The sequence below is a fragment of the Pleurodeles waltl genome, chromosome 6 (genome assembly GCF_031143425.1).
Source record: "Pleurodeles waltl isolate 20211129_DDA chromosome 6, aPleWal1.hap1.20221129, whole genome shotgun sequence".
NCBI lineage: Eukaryota > Metazoa > Chordata > Amphibia > Caudata > Salamandridae > Pleurodeles > Pleurodeles waltl.
Genome location: NC_090445.1, coordinates 439,029,824 through 439,054,802, shown reverse-complemented (window position 1 = coordinate 439,054,802; position 24,979 = coordinate 439,029,824). Strand labels below are relative to the sequence as shown.

General features: G+C 47.0%; 1 protein-coding gene across 2 annotated transcripts in view; it reads right to left on the bottom strand.

The window, feature by feature from the left end:
* CNTN2 (contactin 2) overlaps nt 1-24,979 on the bottom strand; it is a 184,647-nt gene that overhangs the window by 104,562 nt on the left and 55,106 nt on the right. For both annotated transcript variants that reach the window (XM_069238524.1, XM_069238523.1), the window contains exons 3-5: nt 19,339-19,483; nt 18,419-18,594; nt 1,760-1,855 (exon numbers count right to left, since the gene is read on the bottom strand). In XM_069238524.1, the coding sequence (XP_069094625.1) occupies nt 1,760-1,855; nt 18,419-18,594; nt 19,339-19,483 (417 nt within the window). The remainder of the gene's footprint in view (nt 1-1,759; nt 1,856-18,418; nt 18,595-19,338; nt 19,484-24,979) is intronic.

Sequence of the window (24,979 nt, the reverse complement as noted above, 5' to 3'; positions counted from 1 at the left end):
CAGACCTCAACCTCTTTTTTTTTACAATCAAAATGTATTCCCAAAGCTCTACTAACATCCAAGACAGGTACAGCAACCTGGACAGCAACACAAACCAACAGTTACAAGACAGGTGTTACCAGAGTGTGCTTTGCTGACACAGACACACATGCACAAATACACATTCACGCATACAAGCGAAATGCGAATGCAAAAACACATAAATGGTAAACCGTGTGCAGCAGTGCACAATTCATTGTATGTGGGAATTAACCATGCATTACTATTAGCCTTCTAACATCTTTTCAATATATAAAAGCCCCAACGATTGGTGTTTCCAGTGCTTGCTGTTATTGGGTATCAAATGCCTCCTGACTGTAAGGTGTTTTCTTCTGAGAAAATGTACCACGCTAATCACAGGACACTCGACTATTCCCTCCCCCAAAAGACTCTTGACACTAGAACCATCAGCTAATCAGGCAGTCTATGGGGGTCATTCTGACCCTGGCGGTAATTACCGCCATGGCGGAGGTTGGCGGTAGCACCGCCAACAGGCTGGCGGTGCTCCGCCGGGCATTCTGACCGCGGCGGTACAGCCGCGGCCAGAAGTGGAAAGCCGGCGGTGTACCGCCGACTTTCCGCTGCCCATGGGGATTCTGACAGCCCATACCGCCATCCTGTTCCTGGCGGTTCACCCGCCAGGAACAGGATGGCGGTATGGGGTGTCGTGGGGCCCCCGTAAGAGGGCCCCAGAAAGAATTTCAGTGTCTGCTTTGCAGACACTGAAATTCGCGACGGGTGCAACTGCACCCGTCGCACCTTCCCACTCCGCCGGCTCCATTCTGAGCCGGCTTCCTCGTGGGAAGGGTGTTTCCCGCTGGGCTGGCGGGCGGACTTTCGGCGGTCGCCCGCCAGCCCAGTGGGAAAGCCAGAATGACCGCCGCGGTCTTTCGGCGGGAACCGCTTGGCGGGCGGCGACCGCCGTCCGCCGCGGTCAGAATCACCCCCTATATGTTTAACCAAGCAGAGATTAAAAAACTCATATTATCAAAGTCGATCCAGTAGGCAAAGCACATAAATAGATAAAACGCTGCATCCCTTGGGTAGTTGTGTGCATTTACCCTGATGTACTGATCTTCCAAAGTGCCTGTGTGAGACTTTGAAAATGGCTGAGGTGGAAATGTTACCTCTGACTCTAAATCCCATGCCTTCAGTTCTCCATCTCATCTGCGCAGTCTGTAAAATGGTAGACCAATTTTGTATCGTTGCACCCCCGCACCCCTCCCCAGGTGAACATATAATGTCTCAAGGGCTGAGGGTTCATCTTTGCAGATGAATTTAAACTTGTACGGTAATCACCGCTCTTAACTGCTCCAGTAATCGTTTTAGCGCTGACAATTTGGAAGAAAGTCCACAGGACAGCGGAGGAGACTTGGAGCACCACATAAAGGAAGTGAGTTGAAGCAGTCCCCCATTAGCACACCAGTGCAGAAGCTCCTTCACCTCAGCTTTAGAGAGTTTCAGTGGGAGTCTGAAAACCCACTGACCTCTAGAAGCAACTGCCCTTCTGAGCAGGGAGCTTGTTTCATGCTTGGCACAGGGTATGTGCTTTCGTCCTCCATTGTGAAAATACAGGCTGGGCACTGAGAGCTGCTGAGTGACAGGATTGGTTCAACAATTGGTGTCAGGAGTGGGATCTGTTTCAAACACTTGCTGAAGCACCTGGCAAGGCAATGCTGCTGTTGACTAACAAGACACAAATACAACAATTCCTGCTTACCTGGGTAATGTGGCGGTGGGTGGCAGTGGATCATCGCACCCCAGCCCTCGGTGGCCTTGACTGCTCCACGCTCCTCGGACGAGAACTCCTGCAGATCTGAAATCACAAGAGAGAGCTGAGAACAAATAGGGTGGTGATGGGAACATGGAATGTAGACATTGTTAGGGCCCAAAATCATGGAATCTGCTATAGTGTGGTTTCTATTAAATTACACATTCTACATGATCTCCGACTTCACCCATGCTCGCCTAGTAGTATCGTTCCATTAGCATTTAAAATTATTTTTTATTACAAGCATTGCAGTTCCGAATAAAATTCATTGAGCCATTTTCTGTTACATGTGGTGTAGTTTTGAACACAGCTGTGCTTTACATTCTGATGTTTGCCAGTTACTACAATACACACTTTTCTGTTCAATGAGCAGTACCTATTACCAATACTATATTAGAAGGGTTGTGTCCTGAACTAAAACACCAAGCAAGCTTGCTGTGTTGTAACATGACAACTGGAGGAAGAAGATTGTAAAATGCAGCCGTTGATGAAGAAATATAGCGAAATTAAGACCATAAACTAAACAAAGTTTACTAGTACTGAGTTCAGGTACCCAGATAAGCCACCAGGGTGATATCATTTTATATTGGGTTTCAGAGAATATATCTACTTTTTGAGCAGCGTGTTGATGTTTTGGGAATTTCACAGAAATTTTACTTCCAGGCATAGATCGACAGTCCCTTGCACTATACTAGTTAATTTCAAGACTAGCATATTTGCTCATTAGAGGGAGAGGAAGAAAGTTGAATTTGCAACTTAGAAATCATCCGCCCACATTAAAGTAGGGATGCTTAGCTCTAGTAGTATCTCAAGAAGAGGGTGGTGTTTAAAACAAACTTTAGCAAGCCTGTGGTTTCGCATTATTTAGCAGAGCAAGAGAAGAGGGCTGCCTTAGAGTAAACCTCAAGCATTAGGGATCCCTAATAAGATCCAGAAGCTCATTCAGACTTTTGGGGCACCTTCTTCACATGCTACCGATCCTGTTCTTGCCGAAGTCTGTTAGTAACTCTACAGTATTTGTTTCCAATGAGCTGAAAATGGAACGATATGTTTATTGGCATACTTACCACTAAGTATGTGATATTACATCTGTTGAGTTTAATCAGACAGTGTTTGTATACCAGAAGGGGCATGATTGAGATATACTTGCACTCCATGCCGCAAGACGTTTATCAGCATAGCCACAGTGGCTCTAGTTAATAGTACTCTCATATTTAAAGTTGTTAGTTGGTTTATGTCGAGTGGGTGGTATTATAACAATGACATGATAAGAATATGGGCCTGATTACGACTTTGGCGGAGGGGATTACTCCGTCCCAAATGTGAAGGATATCCCATCTGCCGAATTACGAGTCCATTATATCCTAAGGGAACTCGTAATTCGGCGGGCGGGATAATACCCTTCGCCAAAGTCGTGATCAGGCCCTATATGGGTTGTTTTACACGTTGTATAACTAGGCTTGAGGGAGTTGCTATTTGTTCATTTTTATATGCATATTTTATATTTTTGTTTTCATTGTATTTCAAAAACAGGAGATGAATTGTTTATATGGATAAGATCTATTGTACACTATGCTCTTCAATGTTTTATTGTCTTTTATGATTTGTGCTTCATATTGTATTACTTACACCTGTAAGCTAAAACAATAAAATATTGATTGCTTGGAAAGATAATGAACTCTGAGTGATTTGTCAGCATAGCCTCTCTTAAAGGTGCACAAGAACCTATTTTCCTCACCTTTGTATTCCCATCCAAACAGAGTGAAATAAGAATGTGATTGTTAAACATACCTGAGCGATGTGGGCCTTTAGCTGATAAAGTCCCATGTACACTACCTCTAGATCAAGAGATTTTTTATTAGAACATTGGAATGCTAAGAGACAAAATGAAGACAATGAAGTGGCTCTGGGCCCATAATATAGCCTTATAGACCACTGCTGTGAGCTATACCAGTTGTTCTGAGCCAGAGTTATAGGCCTAAGTTGCCGGTGAGGGCCTACCAACGAGGGAGAGGGCCTTTAACTGGAATAGCCCGAGGCAGAAGGGTTATAAAGTTATTAGAACATTCTACTCAATAAGGGTAGAATGTTCTGAATTAAAATGGAGAAACAAAAAGTCTAACATGAGAATGTTGGAGCCAAAGGCGTATAACAGCTATGATAAGCCCTGAGCCACTTCATTGCCTTTAATGGAACTCCCACCATTCCAATGTAATAATGGGTGGTACAGACCTTCTGTTCCAGCCTTCCAAAGTAAGTCTTTCTGTTTCTTCCTTTTAATTTAGAACATTGCACCCTCAGTGGCTGGAATATCTTAATCTTCTTATAACCCCTCTGCCTCAAGCTACTCTGGCTATTAAAGGCCCTCTTCCTCCTTATAGGCCCTTGCCTGCAGCTTAGGCCTACGGCTCACGTTCAAGGCCTTTAACAATCCATACAGTGGGTTATAATGCTCAAAAAATAAATGTCTCTTGAATTATTTGTTGAATTCCACAAGAAGTTGAAGACCCGGCTATTCACTTAGCCTTCTTGCAGGACCACCAAGACTGCCTGTATTCAGGCCCAGCCTCACCACACGCCTACTTTCACCTACTCAGCGCCTGTATTTGTGACGCCACAGACACTGGTGGCGCCCGACTTGCAGGCCGCTGTCAGATCGGCGGTCCGCGTCTCAGACGGCCGTTTCTGCCTCGGGCCGCAACCTGTTTTTTGGGCAGCGGCGTGATCTGAAACTTTCCTTTTGGGCTCTGTTTCGTGCTGCGCCCGCTTTTTGCCCTCATAGTTTTGCTTACCTGTTTTTTGCTGTTTTTCTTCTTTTCTTTTTTTTCCTTTTCTTTTTCCTTCTTTGGCCATATCTTCTCCTTCCCATGAGTCTTTGTTTCCTTCCCTGCATGCTTTGCTCACTACTTTTTACAGCTTGGCTATTTTCCCTTTCACATTAATGTGGCTTTTCCCAATCCAAGATGGTGTCTTCAATACTTCCTGCATGTCACGTCCTGTTTGTCAGTATATAAGCACAGTTGGTCTTCTGTTCCTTGTGCTGCAGACACTTCTACTGTTTTTCGCTTCCTGCATTTTTTTGTTCCAGACTTTTTTGTGCTTCTCTTTCTTCTTTAACATTTTTTTTCAGGAGTTCCTTGATCTGAGGTTTTTCCCAAGTTTGGGTTGGTGTTATATGCTACTGGTAAGGGTCGCAATTACCTTGTTCAATCCGGAACAAGCAAGAAACCAGGTGGTGCCCAGAGACAGGCAGATCACAGTGGTAAGAAGCGTTCAGGTCATGACAGTATACCCTTGCCGGTGATAAGCAGAGCTCTTTAAATCCATCTTACATTACATTTGGCTTGTTAGCTACCCGTCCTATGAAATACACACCTCCAGTCAGTCTACAATTCCTTTCGAAGGTAACTGCATAAATAAGCTACACATGCACATAGCGAACTATAATCATTCAAAGAACACAGAGTGCTGATTTTGTTTCAGTACTGAAAGGAGTCGGTCTACAGAATACCTAATACACTACTCTAGAGGTAAGGGCTAATGCTGTAGGCCACGCTCAGAGCATTCTTTACACTGTTGAAAAAGTAATTGTCCTGGAGTACATGGGTCAAACGACGGGGTCTGGAAGGTCTTTGTCATGTGTTCTTATTTCTTTCACAACTGCCTCATGGACTACAGAAGTCAGGTGTAGAGTACTTCAGAAGTGTCAATAGTAATGTGCTGAGTACTTTGGAAGTTTCAATAGTAATGCATCGAGTACTTCAGAAGACTCAATAGTAACATATCGAATACATCAGAAGTGTCAATAGTAACGCTTTGAGTACTTCAGAAAAGTCAATAGTAATGCATCGAGTACTTCAGAAGTGTCAAAAGTAACACATCCAGTACTTCAGAAGTGTCAATAGTAACACGTTGAGTACTTCAGAAGTGTCAACAGTAACGCATTGTCTCTTTCATAAGTGTCAAGAGCCGCGTGTTGAGTCTTCAGGGTTCCCCGTTGTCACCTTTTGTCATCGCTAAATATACCAGTTTACTTGGTAGCACCAATCGACTGTAAGCTCTTTTTAATTCATTCATCAATGATGCAAAAATCAATTTCCATGTCAAGAGAGGCCCAAAAGCCACACAGTTCAACACTGTTGTAAGTACATGGACGTCTTAATGGTGTTATAAGTTTGAAATAAAAGTCATACACCATCCTAACTGACTTTATTAAACACTTAAGCGAGAGAATGCCTTGTTTTAATCTGGCATGAGCAGTGCTTTAAATGGAAAAATAGAAGTGCAGGTACCCTGTAATAGAGTACCTGCTTGTTTCTGAGAAGTGCCGGTACTCTCCAATTAAAAGTATTACGTTTTTCTTGAGATATGCCGGTACTCTCCCTCTCAAAATAAAAAAGTGCCGGTACTCAGTACCGGTGAGTACCAGCCCATTTAAAGCACTGGGCATGAGTTTTAGATCACAAAGACTGAAAACCTAAAAAAGCACATCCTGATTGAAAACAGCCAAATTCCCACCTCCACTGACACCCATTCTACACCTCTCTTTGTTGTCACTGACAATAACCCCATCAGCAAGCTTTGAAATGCATATGAAAATAACAGAGTGTAGCCAGGTCTGATTCCCCGGACAGATTAAAGTTAATGCACTCAGACATTGTTGGTAAATGATTTCCCAAAACATATGCATTATAAGCTGCACATAGTTCTGCCTCGGATTCAGTCTGCTTTGTCTGATTCATTGCATCTGCAGGAAAAGTCCATTTTCTTTTACGGATGTCAGTAAAGGAGAGCAGGATTTCAGTGTTCATATTGTGTTCCCTTCCAAGAAGGAAAATATTGCCTCTAGCCTCCAGCAGCTTGAAGAAGTGGCTAAGTGCTTTATATTTAGCCCCTTTCCTCACCCTTTCTCCCCATCGTTTAAGTCTCTCGTGTCTAACAAGCATTTGGAATGCAATGGATCTCACGTTTGCTCCGATTAGAGCATTGTAAATTCTGAACTGCACTTTTCTTGCCACATAAACTGAAAAAATAAAACATTAGTTAACATAAGCGAGCTGATTCAATGCGAAATGAGCATGAAGGAGAGACACAAAAGGAAAAAGAAGTTCGGTCACAGTCAAACATATCGGCAATCATCCATGTAGCAGGGTCAATGTCCAAGGTGGTAACCAAACCACCCCAAGGAGGGACAAACGTAGAGCACTTACCAATGAGGACAAAGGATTTTTGAAAGGCAAGCCCACGAACGAGTGAAAGTGATGGGCATGCACTGGTCATGGTTAAAAGCCCACAATACAGGTCAATTTGCTTGACCTAAAAATGTGGGCGATGCTACAATACAGCGAAAACCGAGATGACTTCACTGAGCACAGGGTATAGAGGTGATATAGCCCGCAGGGCAACGCTGTACACTAAGACCTACATAACATATCAGTCTCTGTTGATAGTAAAGAGGCATTCCTTGTCAACACTGGGAGATACACTACTATTTCTGGGCCTTTATTCGGGGAGAAAATCTCTCACCGAGCCTGTAAACAGTACCTGCTTCTGCCACCTGTTCCTGCAAACAGTGCCCATTGCTGATATCTGACACTGAACAGTTCCCACTACAGTTACCTGTTGTGTACAGTAACAACTGGTGATATTATGACGTGTGAACAGTATGACCTGCTGATACCAGAATATGTGAACAGTGCCCTCTACTGATGTAGGCACCTTTAAACTGTACCCACTGTTGATCTCTGATAGTGAACAGTAACCGCTGCTGGTACCAGGACTTGTGAACAGTCCCACAGCTCATACCTGGGCCTGTGAATAGTATACGGTATGGGTCTTTGGACATATGAGTTGTACTCACTACTGATACTTGGACAAGTAAATAGTATCTGTAGGAAGTTGGCTCTGTATGTGCTATTTCAAAGTAAGGAATAGCATGCACAGAGTCCAAGGGTTCCCCTTAGAGGTAAGATAGTGGTAAAAAGAGATAATACTAATGCTCTATTTTGTGGTAGTGTGGTTGAGCAGTAGGCTTATCCAAGGAGTAGTGTTAAGCATTTGTTGTACATACACATAGACAATAAATGAGGTACACACACTCAGAGACAAATCCAGCCAATAGGTTTTGTATAGAAAAATATCTTTTCTTAGTTTATTTTAAGAACCACAGGTTCAAATTTAACATGTAATATCTTGTTTGAAAGGTATTGCAGGTAAGTACATTAGGAACTTTGAATCATTTCAATTGCATGTATACTTTTCAAGTTATTCACAAATAGCTATTTTAAAAGTGGACACTGCAATTTTCACAGTTCCTGGGGGAGGTAAGTTTTTGTTAGTTTTACCTGGTAAGTAAGACACTTACAGGGTTCAGTTCTTGGTCCAAGGTAGCCCACCGTTGGGGGTTCAGAGCAACCCCAAAGTTACCACACCAGCAGCTCAGGGCCGGTCAGGTGCAGAGTTCAAAGTGGTGCCCAAACGCATAGGCTCCAATGGAGAGAAGGGGGTGCCCCGGTTCCGGTCTGCTTGCAGGTAGGTACCCGCGTCTTCGGAGGGCAGACCAGGGGGGTTTTGTAGGGCACCGGGGGGGACACAAGCCCACACAGAAATTTCACCCTCAGTGGCGCGGGGGCGGCCGGGTGCAGTTTTAGAACAAGCGTCGGGTTCGCAATGGAAGTCAATGAGAGATCAAGGGATCTCTTCAGCGCTGCAGGCAGGCAAGGGGGGGCTTCCTCGGGGAAACCTCCACTTGGGCAAGGGAGAGGGACTCCTGGGGGTCACTTCTGCAGTGAAAGTCCGGTCCTTCAGGTCCTGGGGGCTGCGGGTGCAGGGTCTTTTCCAGGCGTCGGGACTTAGGTTTCAGAGAGTCGCGGTCAGGGGAAGCCTCGGGATTCCCTCTGCAGGCGGCGCTGTGGGGGCTCAGGGGGGACAGGTTTTGGTACTCACAGTCGTAGAGTAGTCCGGGGGTCCTCCCTGAGGTGTTGGTTCTCCACCAGCCGAGTCGGGGTCGCCGGGTGCAGTGTTGCAAGTCTCACGCTTCTTGCGGGGAGATTGCAGGGATCTTTGAAGCTGCTCCTTTGGATAAAGTTGCAGTCTTTTTGGAGCAGGTCCGCTGTCCTCTGGAGTTTCCTGCCGTCGTCGAAGCAGGGCAGTCCTCAGAGGAGTCAGAGGTCGCTGGTCCCTTTGGAAGGCGTCGCTGGAGCAGAGTTCTTTGGAAGGCAGGAGACAGGCCGGTGAGTTTCTGGAGCCAAGGCAGTGGTTGTCTTCTGGTCTTCCTCTGCAGGGGTTTTCAGCTAGGCAGTCCTTCTTCTTGTTGTTGCAGGAATCTAATTTTCTAGGGTTCAGGGTAGCCCTTAAATACTAAATTTAAGGGCGTGTTTAGGTCTGGGGGGTTAGTAGCCAATGGCTACTAGCCCTGAGGGTGGGTACACCCTCTTTGTGCCTCCTCCCAAGGGGAGGGGGTCACAATCCTAACCCTATTGGGGAAATCCTCCATCTGCAAGATGGAGGATTTCTAAAAGTTAGAGTCACCTCAGCTCAGGACACCTTAGGGGCTGTCCTGACTGGCCAGTGACTCCTCCTTGTTATTCTCATTATTTTCTCCGGCCTTGCCGCCAAAAGTGGGGGCCGGGGCCGGAGGGGGCGGGCAACTCCACTAGCTGGAGTGTCCTGCGGTGCTGTGACAAAGGGGTGAGCCTTTGAGGCTCACCGCCAGGTGTTACAGCTCCTGCCTGGGGGAGGTGTTAGCATCTCCACCCAGTGCAGGCTTTGTTACTGGCCTCAGAGTGACAAAGGCACTCTCCCCATGGGGCCAGCAACATGTCTCTAGTGTGGCAGGCTGCTGGAACTAGTCAGCCTACACAGACAGTCGGTTAAGTTTCAGGGGGCACCTCTAAGGTGCCCTCTGTGGTGTTTTTTACAATAAAATGTACACTGGCATCAGTGTGCATTTATTGTGCTGAGAAGTTTGATACCAAACTTCCCAGTTTTCAGTGTAGCCATTATGGTACTGTGGAGTTCGTGTTTGACAAACTCCCAGACCATATACTCTTATGGCTACCCTGCACTTACAATGTCTAAGGTTTTGTTTAGACACTGTAGGGGTACCATGCTCATGCACTGGTACCCTCACCTATGGTATAGTGTACCCTGCCTTAGGGCTGTAAGGCCTGCTAGAGGGGTGACTGACCTATACTTGCATAGGCAGTGAGAGGCTGGCATGGCACCCTGAGGGGAGTGCCATGTCGACTTACTCGTTTTGTCCTCACTAGCACACACAAGCTGGCAAGCAGTGTGTCTGTGCTGAGTGAGAGGTCTCCAGGGTGGCATAAGACATGCTGCAGCCCTTAGAGACCTTACTTGGCATCAGGGCCCTTGGTACTAGCAGTACCAGTTACAAGGGACTTATCTGGATGCCAGGGTCTGCCAATTGTGGATACAAAAGTACAGGTTAGGGAAAGAACACTGGTGCTGGGGCCTGGTTAGCAGGCCTCAGCACACTTTCAATTGTAAACATAGCATCAGCAAAGGCAAAAAGTCAGGGGGCAACCATGCCAAGGAGGCATTTCCTTACACAACCCCCCCCCAAACGAAAGAGGATGAGACTAACCTTTCCCAAGAGAGTCTTCATTTTCTAAGTGGAAGAACCTGGAAAGGCCATCTGCATTGGCATGGGCAGTCCCAGGTCTGTGTTCCACTATAAAGTCCATTCCCTGTAGGGAGATGGACCACCTCAACAGTTTTGGATTTTCACCTTTCATTTGCATCAGCCATTTGAGAGGTCTGTGGTCAGTTTGAACTAGGAAGTGAGTCCCAAAGAGGTATGGTCTCAGCTTCTTCAGGGACCAAACCACAGCAAAGGCCTCCCTCTCAATGGCACTCCAACGCTGCTCCCTGGGGAGTAACCTCCTGCTAATGAAAGCAACAGGCTGGTCAAGGCCATCATCATTTGTTTGGGACAAAACTGCCCTTATCCCATGTTCAGAGGCATCTGTCTGCACAATGAACTGCTTAGAATAATCTGGAGCTTTTAGAACTGGTGCTGAGCACATTGCTTGTTTCAGGGTGTCAAAGGCCTGTTGGCATTCTACAGTCCAGTTCACTTTCTTGGGCATTTTCTTGGAGGTGAGTTCAGTGAGGCCTGTCACAATGGATCCATATCCCTTCACAAACCTCCTGTAATACCCAGTCAAGCCAAGGAATGCCCTGACTTGAGTCTGGGTTTTTGGAGCTACCCAGTCCAGAATAGTCTGGATCTTGGGTTGGAGTGGCTGAACTTGGCCTCCACCTACAAGGTGGCCCAAGTAAACCACAGTTCCCTGCCCTATCTGGCATTTGGATGCCTTGATAGAGAGGCCTGCAGATTGCAGAGCCTTAAAAACCTTCTTCAGGTGGACCAGGTGATCCTGCCAGGTGGAGCTAAAGACAGCAATATCATCAAGATAAGCGGTGCTAAAGGACTCCAAGCCAGCAAGGACTTGATTCACCAACCTTTGGAAGGTGGCAGGGGCATTCTTTAAACCAAAGGGCATAACAGTAAACTGATAATGCCCATCAGGTGTGGAGAATGCTGTTTTCTCTTTTGCTCCAGGTGCCATTTTTATTTGCCAGTACCCTGCTGTCAAGTCAAAGGTACTTAAGAATTTGGCAGCACCTAATTTGTCTATGAGCTCATCAGCTCTAGGAATTGGATGGGCGTCTGTCTTGGTGACAGAGTTGAGCCCTCTGTAGTCCACACAAAACCTCATCTCTTTCTTTCCATCTTTGGTGTGAGGTTTGGGGACTAAGACCACTGAGCTAGCCCAGGGGCTGTCAGAGCGCTCAATTACTCCCAATTCCAGCATCTTGTGGACTTCCACCTTGATGCTTTCCTTAACATGGTCAGACTGTCTAAAAATTTTGTTTTTGACAGGCATGCTGTCTCCTGTGTCCACATCATGGGTACACAGGTGTGTCTGACCAGGGGTTAGGGAGAAGAGTTCAGGAAACTGTTGTAGGACTCTCCTACAATCAGCTTGCTGTTGGCCAGAGAGGGTGTCTGAGTAGATCACTCCATCTACTGAGCCATCTTTTGGGTCTGATGACAGAAGATCAGGGAGAGGTTCACTCTCTGCCTCCTGATCCTCATCTGTTACCATCAACAGATTTACATCAGCCCTGTCATGGAAGAGCTTAAGGTGGTTCACATGGATCACCCTCTTGGGGCTCCTGCTTGTGCCCAGGTCCACCAGGTAGGTGACCTGACTCTTCCTTTCTAGCACTGGGTAAGGGCCACTCCATTTGTCCTGAAGTGCCCTGGGAGCCACAGGCTCCAGAACCCAGACTTTCTGCCCTGGTTGGAACTCAACCATTGCAGCCTTTTGGTCATACCAAAACTTCTGGAGCTGTTGGCTGGCCTCAAGGTTTTTGCTTGCCTTTTCCATGTACTCTGCCATTCTAGAGCGAAGGCCAAGTACATAGTCCACTATGTCCTGTTTAGGCTCATGAAGAGGTCTCTCCCAGCCTTCTTTAACAAGAGCAAGTGGTCCTCTTACAGGGTGACCAAACAGAAGTTCAAAGGGTGAGAATCCTACTCCCTTCTGTGGCACCTCTCTGTAAGCGAAAAGCAGACATGGCAAGAGGACATCCCATCTCCTTTTGAGCTTTTCTGGGAGCCCCATGATCATGCCTTTTAATGTCTTGTTGAATCTCTCAACTAAGCCATTAGTTTGTGGATGGTATGGTGTAGTGAATTTGTAAGTCACTCCACACTCATTCCACATGTGTTTTAGGTATGCTGACATGAAGTTGGTACCTCTGTCAGACACCACCTCCTTAGGGAAACCCACTCTGGTAAAGATACCAATGAGGGCCTTGGCTACTGCAGGGGCAGTAGTCGACCTAAGGGGAATAGCTTCAGGATACCTAGTAGCATGATCCACTACTACTAGGATATACATATTTCCTGAGGCTGTGGGAGGTTCTAGTGGACCAACTATGTCCACACCCACTCTTTCAAAGGGGACCCCCACCACTGGAAGTGGAATGAGGGGGGCCTTTGGATGCCCACCTGTCTTACCACTGGCTTGACAGGTGGGGCAGGAGAGGCAAAACTCCTTAACCTTGTGGGACATATTGGGCCAGTAGAAGTGGTTGACTAACCTCTCCCACGTCTTGGTTTGTCCCAAATGCCCAGCAAGGGGAATATCATGGGCTAAGGTCAGAATAAACTCTCTGAACGACTGAGGCACTACCACTCTCCTAGTGGCACCAGGTTTGGGGTCTCTGGCCTCAGTGTACAGGAGTCCATCTTCCCAATAGACCCTATGTGTTCCATTTTTCTTGCCCTTGGACTCTTCAGCAGCTTGCTGCCTAAGGCCTTCAAGAGAGGGACAGGTTTCTTGTCCCTTACACAGCTCCTCCCTTGAGGGTCCCCCTGGGCCTAAGAGCTCAACCTGATAAGGTTCAAGCTCCAAAGGCTCAGTTCCCTCAGAGGGCAGAACTTCTTCCTGGGAAGAGAGGTTCTCTTTTTCTGACTGTGTTGCAGTTGGTTTCCCAACTGACTTTCCTTTTCTCTTGGTAGGCTGGGCCTTTCTTCCAGACTCCAGCTCTACTTTTTCACCCTGTGCCTTGCATTGTGCTCTTGTTTTTACACACACCAGTTCAGGGATACCCAGCATGGCTGCATGGGTTTTTAGTTCTACCTCAGCCCATGCTGAGGACTCCAGGTCATTTCCAAGCAGACAGTCTACTGGGATGTTTGAGGAGACCACCACCTGTTTCAGGCCATTGACCCCTCCCCATTCTAAAGTTACCATTGCCATGGGATGTGCTTTAGTCTGATTGTCAGCGTTGGTGACTGTATAGGTTTTTCCAGTCAGGTATTGACAAGGGGAAACCAGTTTCTCTGTCACCATGGTGACACTGGCACCTGTATCCCTCAGGCCCTCTACACTTGTCCCATTAATAAAGAGCTGCTGCCTGTATTTTTGCATGTTAGGCGGCCAGGCAGCTAGTGTGGCTAAATCCACCCCACCCTCAGAGACTAGAGTAGCTTCAGTGTGGACCCTGATTTGCTCTGGGCACACTGTTGATCCCACTTGGAGACTAGCCATTCCAGTGTTACCTGGATTGGAGTTTGGAGTGGAACTTTTCTTGGGACAGGCCTTGTCTCCAGTTTGGTGTCCAGACTGACTACAGTTTCGACACCAGGCCTTTTTGGGATCAAAGTTTTTACCCTTGTACCCAGGATTGTTTTGTGAAGAGGCTCTGGGCCCACCCTCCTGTGCAGGTTTTTGGGGGCCTGTAGAAGACTCTTTACTATTTTTATTTTTGGCTGTCTCACCACCTTTCCCCTGGGGAGGTTTTGTGACCCCTTTCTTTTGGTCACCCCCTGTGGAAGTTTTGGACACCCTTGTCTTGACCCAATGGTCCGCCTTCTTTCCCAATTCTTGGGGAGAAATTGGTCCTAGGTCTACCAGATGCTGATGCAGTTTATCATTGAAACAATTACTTAACAGGTGTTCTTTCACAAATAAATTGTACAGCCCATCATAATTACTTACACCACTGCCTTGAATCCAACCATCCAGTGTTTTTACTGAGTAGTCTACAAAGTCAACCCAGGTCTGGCTCGAGGATTTTTGAGCCCCCCTGAATCTAATCCTATACTCCTCAGTGGAGAATCCAAAGCCCTCAATCAGGGTACCCTTCATGAGGTCATAAGATTCTGCATCTTTTCCAGAGAGTGTGAGGAGTCTATCCCTACACTTTCCTGTGAACATTTCCCAAAGGAGAGCACCCCAGTGAGATCTGTTCACTTTTCTGGTTACACAAGCCCTCTCAAAAGCTGTGAACCATTTGGTGATGTCATCACCATCTTCATATTAAGTTACAATCCCTTTAGGGATTTTCAACATGTCAGGAGAATCTCTGACCCTATTTATGTTGCTGCCACCATTGATGGGTCCTAGGCCCATCTCTTGTCTTTCCCTTTCTATGGCTAGGATCTGTCTTTCCAAAGCCAATCTTTTGGCCATCCTGGCTAACTGGATGTCCTCTTCACTGGAGTTATCCTCAGTGATTTCAGAGTTGTTGGTCCCTCCTGTGAGGGAACCAGCATCTCTGACTATTATTTGTGGAGTCAGGGCTTGAGAAGCCCTGTTCTCCCTAAGTAGGACTGGAGGGGGGGAATTTCCCTCCAAGTCACTATCTTCATCCTCTGTGTTGCCATCCTCAGAGGGGTTGGCTTTTTCAAACTCTGCCAAAAGCTCCTGGAGCTGTACTTTGGTAGGTTTGGAGCCCATTGTTATTTTCTTTAGTTTACAGAGTGACCTTAGCTCTCTCATCTGTAGATGGAGGTAAGGTGTGGTGTCGAGTTCCACCACATTCACATCTGTGCTAGACATTATGCTTCTAAAAGTTGGAATACTTTTTAAGAAACTAAACTGGTTCTAGAATCTAATTCAAACTTTTAACAAACTTTTAAACTCTAAAAGAAATGCTAACAGGGACTAACACAAGGCCCTAGCAGGACTTTAAAGAATTTAGAAAACTTTTCAAATTGCAAAAATCAATTTCTAATGACAATTTTGGAATTTGTCGTGTGATCAGGTATTGGCTGAGTAGTCCAGCAAATGCAAAGTCTTGTACCCCACCGCTGATCCACCAATGTAGGAAGTTGGCTCTGTATGTGCTATTTCAAAGTAAGGAATAGCATGCACAGAGTCCAAGGGTTCCCCTTAGAGGTAAGATAGTGGTAAAAAGAGATAATACTAATGCTCTATTTTGTGGTAGTGTGGTCGAGCAGTAGGCTTATCCAAGGAGTAGTGTTAAGCATTTGTTGTACATACACATAGACAATAAATGAGGTACACACACAGAGACAAATCCAGCCAATAGGTTTTGTATAGAAAAATATCTTTTCTTAGTTTATTTTAAGAACCACAGGTTCAAATTTAACATGTAATATCTTGTTTGAAAGGTATTGCAGGTAAGTACATTAGGAACTTTGAATCATTTCAATTGCATGTATACTTTTCAAGTTATTCACAAATAGCTATTTTAAAAGTGGACACAGTGCAATTTTCACAGTTCCTGGGGGAGGTAAGTTTTTGTTAGTTTTACCAGGTAAGTAAGACACTTACAGGGTTCAGTTCTTGGTCCAAGGTAGCCCACCGTTGGGGGTTCAGAGCAACCCCAAAGTTACCACACCAGCAGCTCAGGGCCGGTCAGGTGCAGAGTTCAAAGTGGTGCCCAAACGCATAGGCTCCAATGGAGAGAAGGGGGTGCCCCGGTTCCGGTCTGCTTGCAGGTAGGTACCCGCGTCTTCGGAGGGCAGACCAGGGGGGTTTTGTAGGGCACCGGGGGGGACACAAGCCCACACAGAAATTTCACCCTCAGCGGCGCGGGGGCGGCCGGGTGCAGTGTTAGAACAAGCGTCGGGTTCGCAATGGAAGTCAATGAGAGATCAAGGGATCTCTTCAGCGCTGCAGGCAGGCAAGGGGGGGCTTCCTCGGGGAAACCTCCACTTGGGCAAGGGAGAGGGACTCCTGGGGGTCACTTCTGCAGTGAAAGTCCGGTCCTTCAGGTCCTGGGGGCTGCGGGTGCAGGGTCTTTTCCAGGCGTCGGGACTTAGGTTTCAGAGAGTCGCGGTCAGGGGAAGCCTCGGGATTCCCTCTGCAGGCGGCGCTGTGGGGGCTCAGGGGGGACAGGTTTTGGTACTCACAGTCGTAGAGTAGTCCGGGGGTCCTCCCTGAGGTGTTGGTTCTCCACCAGCCGAGTCGGGGTCGCCGGGTGCAGTGTTGCAAGTCTCACGCTTCTTGCGGGGAGATTGCAGGGTTCTTTGAAGCTGCTCCTTTGGATAAAGTTGCAGTCTTTTTGGAGCAGGTCCGCTGTCCTCGGGAGTTTCCTGCCGTCGTCGAAGCAGGGCAGTCCTCAGAGGAGTCAGAGGTCGCTGGTCCCTTTGGAAGGCGTCGCTGGAGCAGAGTTCTTTGGAAGGCAGGAGACAGGCCGGTGAGTTTCTGGAGCCAAGGCAGTGGTTGTCTTCTGGTCTTCCTCTGCAGGGGTTTTCAGCTAGGCAGTCCTTCTTCTTGTTGTTGCAGGAATCTAATTTTCTAGGGTTCAGGGTAGCCCTTAAATACTAAATTTAAGGGCGTGTTTAGGTCTGGGGGGTTAGTAGCCAATGGCTACTAGCCCTGAGGGTGGGTACACCCTCTTTGTGCCTCCTCCCAAGGGGAGGGGGTCACAATCCTAACCCTATTGGGGGAATCCTCCATCTGCAAGATGGAGGATTTCTAAAAGTTAGAGTCACCTCAGCTCAGGAAACCTTAGGGGCTGTCCTGACTGGCCAGTGACTCCTCCTTGTTATTCTCATTATTTTCTCCGGCCTTGCCGCCAAAAGTGGGGGCCGGGGCCGGAGGGGGCGGGCAACTCCACTAGCTGGAGTGTCCTGCGGTGCTGTGACAAAGGGGTGAGCCTTTGAGGCTCACCGCCAGGTGTTACAGCTCCTGCCTGGGGGAGGTGTTAGCATCTCCACCCAGTGCAGGCTTTGTTACTGGCCTCAGAGTGACAAAGGCACTCTCCCCATGGGGCCAGCAACATGTCTCTAGTGTGGCAGGCTGCTGGAACTAGTCAGCCTACACAGACAGTCGGTTAAGTTTCAGGGGGCACCTCTAAGGTGCCCTCTGTGGTGTTTTTTACAATAAAATGTACACTGGCATCAGTGTGCATTTATTGTGCTGAGAAGTTTGATACCAAACTTCCCAGTTTTCAGTGTAGCCATTATGGTGCTGTGGAGTTCGTGTTTGACAAACTCCCAGACCATATACTCTTATGGCTACCCTGCACTTACAATGTCTAAGGTTTTGTTTAGACACTGTAGGGGTACCATGCTCATGCACTGGTACCCTCACCTATGGTATAGTGCACCCTGCCTTAGGGCTGTAAGGCCTGCTAGAGGGGTGACTGACCTATACTTGCATAGGCAGTGAGAGGCTGGCATGGCACCCTGAGGGGAGTGCCATGTCGACTTACTCGTTTTGTCCTCACTAGCACACACAAGCTGGCAAGCAGTGTGTCTGTGCTGAGTGAGAGGTCTCCAGGGTGGCATAAGACATGCTGCAGCCCTTAGAGACCTTCCTTGGCATCAGGGCCCTTGGTACTAGCAGTACCAGTTACAAGGGACTTATCTGGATGCCAGGGTCTGCCAATTGTGGATACAAAAGTACAGGTTAGGGAAAGAACACTGGTGCTGGGGCCTGGTTAGCAGGCCTCAGCACACTTTCAATTGTAAACATAGCATCAGCAAAGGCAAAAAGTCAGGGGGCAACCATGCCAAGGAGGCATTTCCTTACAGTATCCAATATTCATATGTAAACAGTACCTACTACTGCTGCCGGAGACTTTGCACAGCACCCTTTACTGACATCTGGACTTGTACAGAGTACCCGCTACTGATATCTAAGTCTGTGGGCAGTACCCACTGTTGATACCTGGATCTGTGAACATGACTCACTGCTAACATCTGACAGTGAACAGTATCCACTACCGATATCAAGATAATGCGAGTGCCCATCCCTGGCCTCTGGTAAAAGTCCATGCCCAGCCACACCCTAAACCCAGGATACTTACAGCCAAAGCGGAAGATGGCTTCTCTGCTGAGCACTGTGCCCTTGGTGTTGGTGGCCACACATTGGTAGATGCCTGTGTCAGTGGTTTTCATTGGTCTCTCAATCACCAGGTTGCCCCCAACCAGTCTGTAGCGGGGGTCTGCATCCAGATTGAGGTCGGTGCCATTCATCTTCCACCTGGTGGGCAGAGAAGGAGATTATTCAGTTCTGCTCGATCCTGAACGAGGTCTGGTGTTCCCTTGGGTCTTGCTTCAAGGCTGGTCATGCTTTCTGAGCAAAAAGCATAGTCCATTACCTAGAATCGGTTGTGAGCTTTTACTTATAGTTGGTGGGTATTTATGAGAGTTTAGCTGTTGTTAGCATTGGGGTTACCCTAGGTGGTAGAAAGGAATCTGTAGTTGGGGGCTTAACCCTTGGTTTGTGGAGGCTTTAGGATAGTTGTGGGGTGTTACTTGTAGGTGGTGGGGGGGCTCACCAGTAGTTGGCGGGGGATCTAATTGTAGTTGGTACAGAGCTTATCTGATGTTCATGGGCGGGCCTGTTAGTTGATGGTGAGAGTTGTGTAGCTGATGGACGACTTACCCATAATTGGTGGACCCGTACCTATGATTAGGTGGGTTTTCTGTAGTTGATGAGGAACTTGCCTGTAATTGGTCAAGGATTTCACTACAAATTGCTAGATGATGACTTGGACTTGATTGTTCTTGTACCTGTTGTTGGTGGGAGGCCTACGGGAAGGTGGTAAAGGCTTGCTTATGGTTTACCAAGGATGTAATTGGTGAAAGGATGCTATATAGAGGGTGGTAGCTGGGTGGAGCGTCCTTATGGAGCAAGAGCCTGGGCTATTAGGCTGTGAATTTGTGCAGCAGACAGGTTATTTAGGGGGTAGGTGATGGCATTGTAGTTTGTAAGTGGGGTTACCTGTAAGTGGCTGGGGGGCTGGCCTTCACCCGACAGGCCAGGGTGATTCTGCTCTCTGTTGAACCCTCAGGAAAGAGGACATTGGAAGGCTGTTCTTCAAACACTGGTCCGTAGCTCGCTGCAGCGCACTCCGTGGGGGACCAAACTGGTGGTGTAAGCACAGGAGAAGAACAGAGATCATCATTTGGGTACACAAACACAACTCCAAAGGGAATAGAGCACACTCTGGCACAAACACAAATGCATCACTGCAACACAGTCCGCCACAGCTCCAGTCCCTGTTTGTCATCCCTGGTACACGCTTCAACTCAGGCTCACATGTTATACCGAAGCATGCTTCTCACCCACAGCAGGGCTTCAGTAAAGCATGTTTCAGACCCATGGGTCTTCAGCGAGGCATTCTTCACACCCCCAAGCTGTAAAGAAGCATGCCTGAAGCCCACACAGTTTCACATCCACAGGTAGTACTGCATACTTCAGCATGCTTCAGATCCACATGTCGTACTGTATACTTCAGATCTGGATGTTGGAAGTAAAGCATGCTTTAGACTCACACCTTGTACTGAAGCATACTTCACACCCACAGGTAGTCCTGCATACTTCAGATCCACATCGTACTGTATACTTCAGATCCAGATGTTGTCATTAAAGCATGCTTCAGACTCACACATTGTATTGAAGCATGCTTCACACCTACAGGTTGTACTGAAGCATGGTTCAAAACCACACTTCATAGAGAAGCATACTTCAGACTCACAATTCATCAGTGAAACATACGTCAACCAAGCCACAAAATCTATCATTGGAGTATGAACAAATGTCCTTATTTAAGGGGAAGTGGCTTAGGGCAGCGTCACTCGACTTCTTACTGAGTTGCCCTACACCAATGTGAGAGGGCAAGAATGCACTGTATTTATGAAATATGGTGCAATCCTGTCCTTTTCCCTTGTGCTTGCGCACAATTGGCTGCCTTGGACCAACCCTTGCACCATGGAAACATTCCTGCACAAACAAATCCGGAGAGGATTTTTCCTCTTTCCATGTGTGCTGCAAAATGCAGCACAAATGAAAAGAGGACACAAGGAGAAATATAAATATTTCTCCTCGTCACGCATGCTCTCGGGAGGTGTAAGGTTTTGGTGCTGGCCCAGGTATCCAAGATTTTCTAAATCTGGGGCAGCGCCAAAATCTATGGGTGTTGCATGGGAAACCCCACTGCAATGCACATGGAAAGCCTCCCGGACACAGAATAAGGCAATGCAGCGACTTGCGCTGCTTTGTCCTACTCCATATCTATGAGGCCATGCATGGTTAAGAGGCTTGCGCCACCTGAGCGTCAAAAAAAGTGACGCTCCGGTGGCCCAAGCCTGTCATAAATATGCCCCTAAATGAAAAAAATGAGCTCTTGGATGGGTTAGTCTTCTCCAAAACAACATTATCCTATTACACAGAGCAATAAGGTGTTGTGATTAGTTGATCTGGGTTGCACAGAGGATGGGGAGAAGATGAAGAGAGAATGCAAAACATGGGGCAGGAAATTGTAAGAGGCAAGTTCAGAGGGGAAATGGGCATCATTTAATGAAGTTAGGTGTGACAGTGAGAGGAATCAGGGCATGAGAGAGAATTAAAAAGCAGAGGATGCTGTTTGAGGAATATTGAGAAGATCCTCTGGGAGCCAGGATCCTGCCACAGCTCTTTCCCACTAACTTTCATGCAGTCTATCCTGAATAGATACTGGTACCTCTGTGGCAACAACTAAAAAAGCACCTTGAGAGAGGGAAGTCTTGAGGCTACAGAGTTTCCTAAGTCATTTTCCTACTGGAGGCACAGCCACTTCATGAGGTGGTGGTGGGGGGGCTTTCAAAGGATGCTGAAGGCTTGACCTGGAGCTTGCTGGTTTAACATTGTCTTAACTTGGCTTCTAGTGTCCAAGATATCACCCAGACGGCCTAGTTTGTAAGGACCATGGGATTTCAGGGAAGCACGTTCTGAAGCTCAAAAACAGGATGCGTTCAGGGTGCACATAGACTGCAGGGCACAGTAACCTGCCCATCTCATGTCAGGATTTCTGCGACAACAGCACAAAACAGATCTTCATAAGCTGGATCTTATGAATAGTATGCCGCCAGTGCAACAGGGGAGAGCCAAGCCTTGCAGTACAACAAAGTACTAGGTAAAATATTTAGTGTCATAATATGTGAGATCGGTCTTATCAGAGAGGACACTTGGGGGTACTGGGGTTGGACATAAAGGATGCTTTTGTAGGTGATGTTTCTAGGATGTCTTCTATGAAAATGGTGCCTTTTCTTTGTGCTATGTCTCATTGGTACATGCAGAAATATACTATGCCACTCTCATCTAACTATATTTTAGCCATGTCTAATAAGGTCTTTCCGTGCCCCACAACATAGACACCGGAGAGAGGGACCGAGACAAAGTCAGACACAGCCAGGCCTATAGAGAGAAGTGGAGATATCAAGACATGATGAAACTTCTGACAGGATTGGACAACGGAGCCAGACACAGAAGGTAGTAGGAAAACAAAGACATTTCAGGAAATGATGTGTCATCTGCCATGGGTAAGACCAGGACAAAGTTTAGAAAATGTAGGATCCAAAGTCCCTGGTACTGTGTCCATATGGCCACCTTCTCATCATTTTATATTGTTGACTGGCCTGTTGTTTTTTCTCGTTCACGTGTTGTGGGTTTCTAACGTGCTCTACAGTGGTTTCTTACGTTGCTCACTTGTGGAGATCTAGACTCTGTTAGGCAATAGGAGTACACTAAAAGTGGATGTTTGGCTAACTCCAGAAGCCGGGACATGACACTACTAATCACTCATTCCAGCTGATTTTGGTGCGAGCAATAGGTGATGCGCTACGGTCGGTGCATTACCTTGCTACAGGATCGCTCAGTGAACTGAACTCTCACCTCAAAACTGCTTACTTGTCTTACCTTAAAGGAGGAGTCTGTGCACGGGCGGCGTGCACCTGGCCTGAGAGCTCCTGAATGGGTGGGGGTGTAGGGCCCTCCAGGTCCTTTGCAGGGGTGGTGGAGGGCTTAAGTTTCCTTACGCCACTGAGTGGTAGATCCGGAAGTGTCAATGCCGGCTGAACTCTGACCTCAGCGTGTGAACTCTGACCTCAAACACGAGACGAGATCCTTAGGAAGTCTCGTACCACGGGGAGACTGTATGTTTTTAACTTCAAGTTTTAGGAATTGGCATTAAATTGACTTTCATGCAGCTTGAATATCATGCTGTATGTCTTTTGCTTAGTTCACTAAATGAAACAGAAAAGAAGTCTAAAACCCCGGGGCGGCGAAATGGTCAGGAGGGCCAGATCCTGGTTGTGCTACTAGAATCAGTCTTTCGGTGAGCTGTAGTATTACTAGTTCACCAGCCAGGCTCTAAGGCGCCCAGTGAAGCGAGCAGCGCTCTGACTCTCCCCGGAGCTGTCCATGGTAACGCGCTCTCGGCATTTCATTGGTCCATTGTAGTCTAAGGGACTCCGTTTTAGAAAACAGGCCCAGGAGATGGAGTGTACCCGAACACTGCACTTTCCGCCTTGGGGTGAGAGACTTCAGACTTTCACAGAAGAAAGGAGAGGCAACACTTGGACGTTTTACATCAAGGTCAACATTTATATGAAAGGTTTTAGGAATAAGAGGAGACTTTATGAGATAGCATGCGATCTGTGGAGGAAAAACTGTAGGGCGAAGCATCATTATTGCATGTGAGATACATGTGAGATGTTGCAATACAAAAGGAGGGGAAACGTTTTACCACTGCTGGGCTACTCTAGACCACCACTTCAGCAAGGACAACTGTTAGGCATGATGTTAGTTACTTAGGAAGGACCGATTTCCATAAAAAAAATGACATGCCTATAAATGTGGGCAATATGCATGTACATATTGTCAGTAACTGACAGGGTGGCTGTTGCTGGACCTCCAACATTTTATGCCCAGGGGTTCAAAGGTGGATCGGGCTAGAGAGACATACCGGTGTCATCTGCTTCCTGTTCCTATTTAATGTGTATATTCCCAATTACTAGTAGAGCTCTACTGGGGTCAGTCGCAGGGCTGTTATTTGCTCTTCCCAAAGCTGAATCTCCAGAGCATTCTGTCTTGGCTGGTGTCCAAAGGTCACACGTTGCTGCTGGGACCTGTACCAGCTCCCTGACATTGGTTACAGGACAACCTCACAGGCGTAATGTTTGGGTGCTAGAGTACAAACAAGTCACTTTTCAAATCAAAATCAAATGGACTGCAAATACCAGATAGCAACTGTAAAATGAACAATCCCATTGACAAAGAGGCAGCTAACACTGAGTGCCCAGCTGAGCCGGGACATGAACAGACAAATACATTTCACATTTCAGTCTAAAACTTGGGGGCATATTTACAAGCCCCTAGCGCCACCTTGCACTACCCTAGCGTCATTTTTTGTAATGCTAAGGCGGCATTACAGAGGCCTTTCTTCCATCCCGTATTTACAAAGTGGCGCAATGCCTGCATTGCGGCTCTTTATAAACCTTTGTGCCACATTATGCCTGCGCCAGGCATAATGTGTGTAAGGGTGGTGGGAGTTCTGACGCTGGGAGGCCCAAAAAAATGGTGCTGTGAATTTCAAATTATTTCACTGCACCATTTTTTCTGTCATTTTTAATGCGTGCTCAGAGCAGGCATTAAAATGACGCACCCATTTTAATCAATGGGCCTCCATGTGCTTTGCTGCACTAGTGTCAACATTTTTGATGTTAGTGCAGCAAAGCACCATAATAGTATAAAAAATGCTGATGCTATTGTCCTAATGACCGCCATGGTGCACCGTATTGTAAATAAGGTGCAAGTATGGTATCGTTAGTTGGGGCAGGGGCGACGCAAGAAAAGTGGCACATCAGGACTGATGTGCCACTTTCTTTTAAATATGCTCCTAGGTGCTCTCTAAACTGGAAACTCTCTCCAACCTCCTCTCCCCAACCATGTCCAGCAGAAAGTGTGCACCTTCTCACTAGGTGGCTCTCAGACATGGAACTGGTCTGAGTGCTTTGATTTGCAGTATGGTATTGAAGCCCATATAGTGCAGTCCATATTCGTTCATCAGTTGGAACCCAATGAAATGAAGTGGTTAACAGCAGGGTAGGCGAAGGCCCCTGTGCAGAGTGTGTGTGGGGGTAGCACTTGGCCAGCAGCCAAATGACTCACGGTGCAGAGGCTGTCCATGGAAGCCAGCAGGTAATGGCATAATTAATGAGGATGATGGAGGCTCGCCCATCCTTTCCATTTTATAACTGTTCTTTGCTTGCTCATTTTATGTTCTGGTGCAGTGGCGCTATAGTAAACTGATCCATGTGATATGACATGAAATCAATGGAAGGCCAGGAAGTAGATGGATTCATCACACATGATGGATGTACCATATAACAGCTCCATTTGCCCATTCATCATGCATGGTGGCCCTTGCATTGGGTGTCATGATGTTTTTGATATCATTTATAGGCAGTAGTGGAAACCAAATTCCGTCCTAGAATAAATGTTTAAACCAGCCACACGCTACACGAGTCTGTGTCTACATTGGGTCATGGAGGCTTTCAAGTTTGAGTCATGGCAGCCCATCTGGCTCTGGAACCAACCCTTT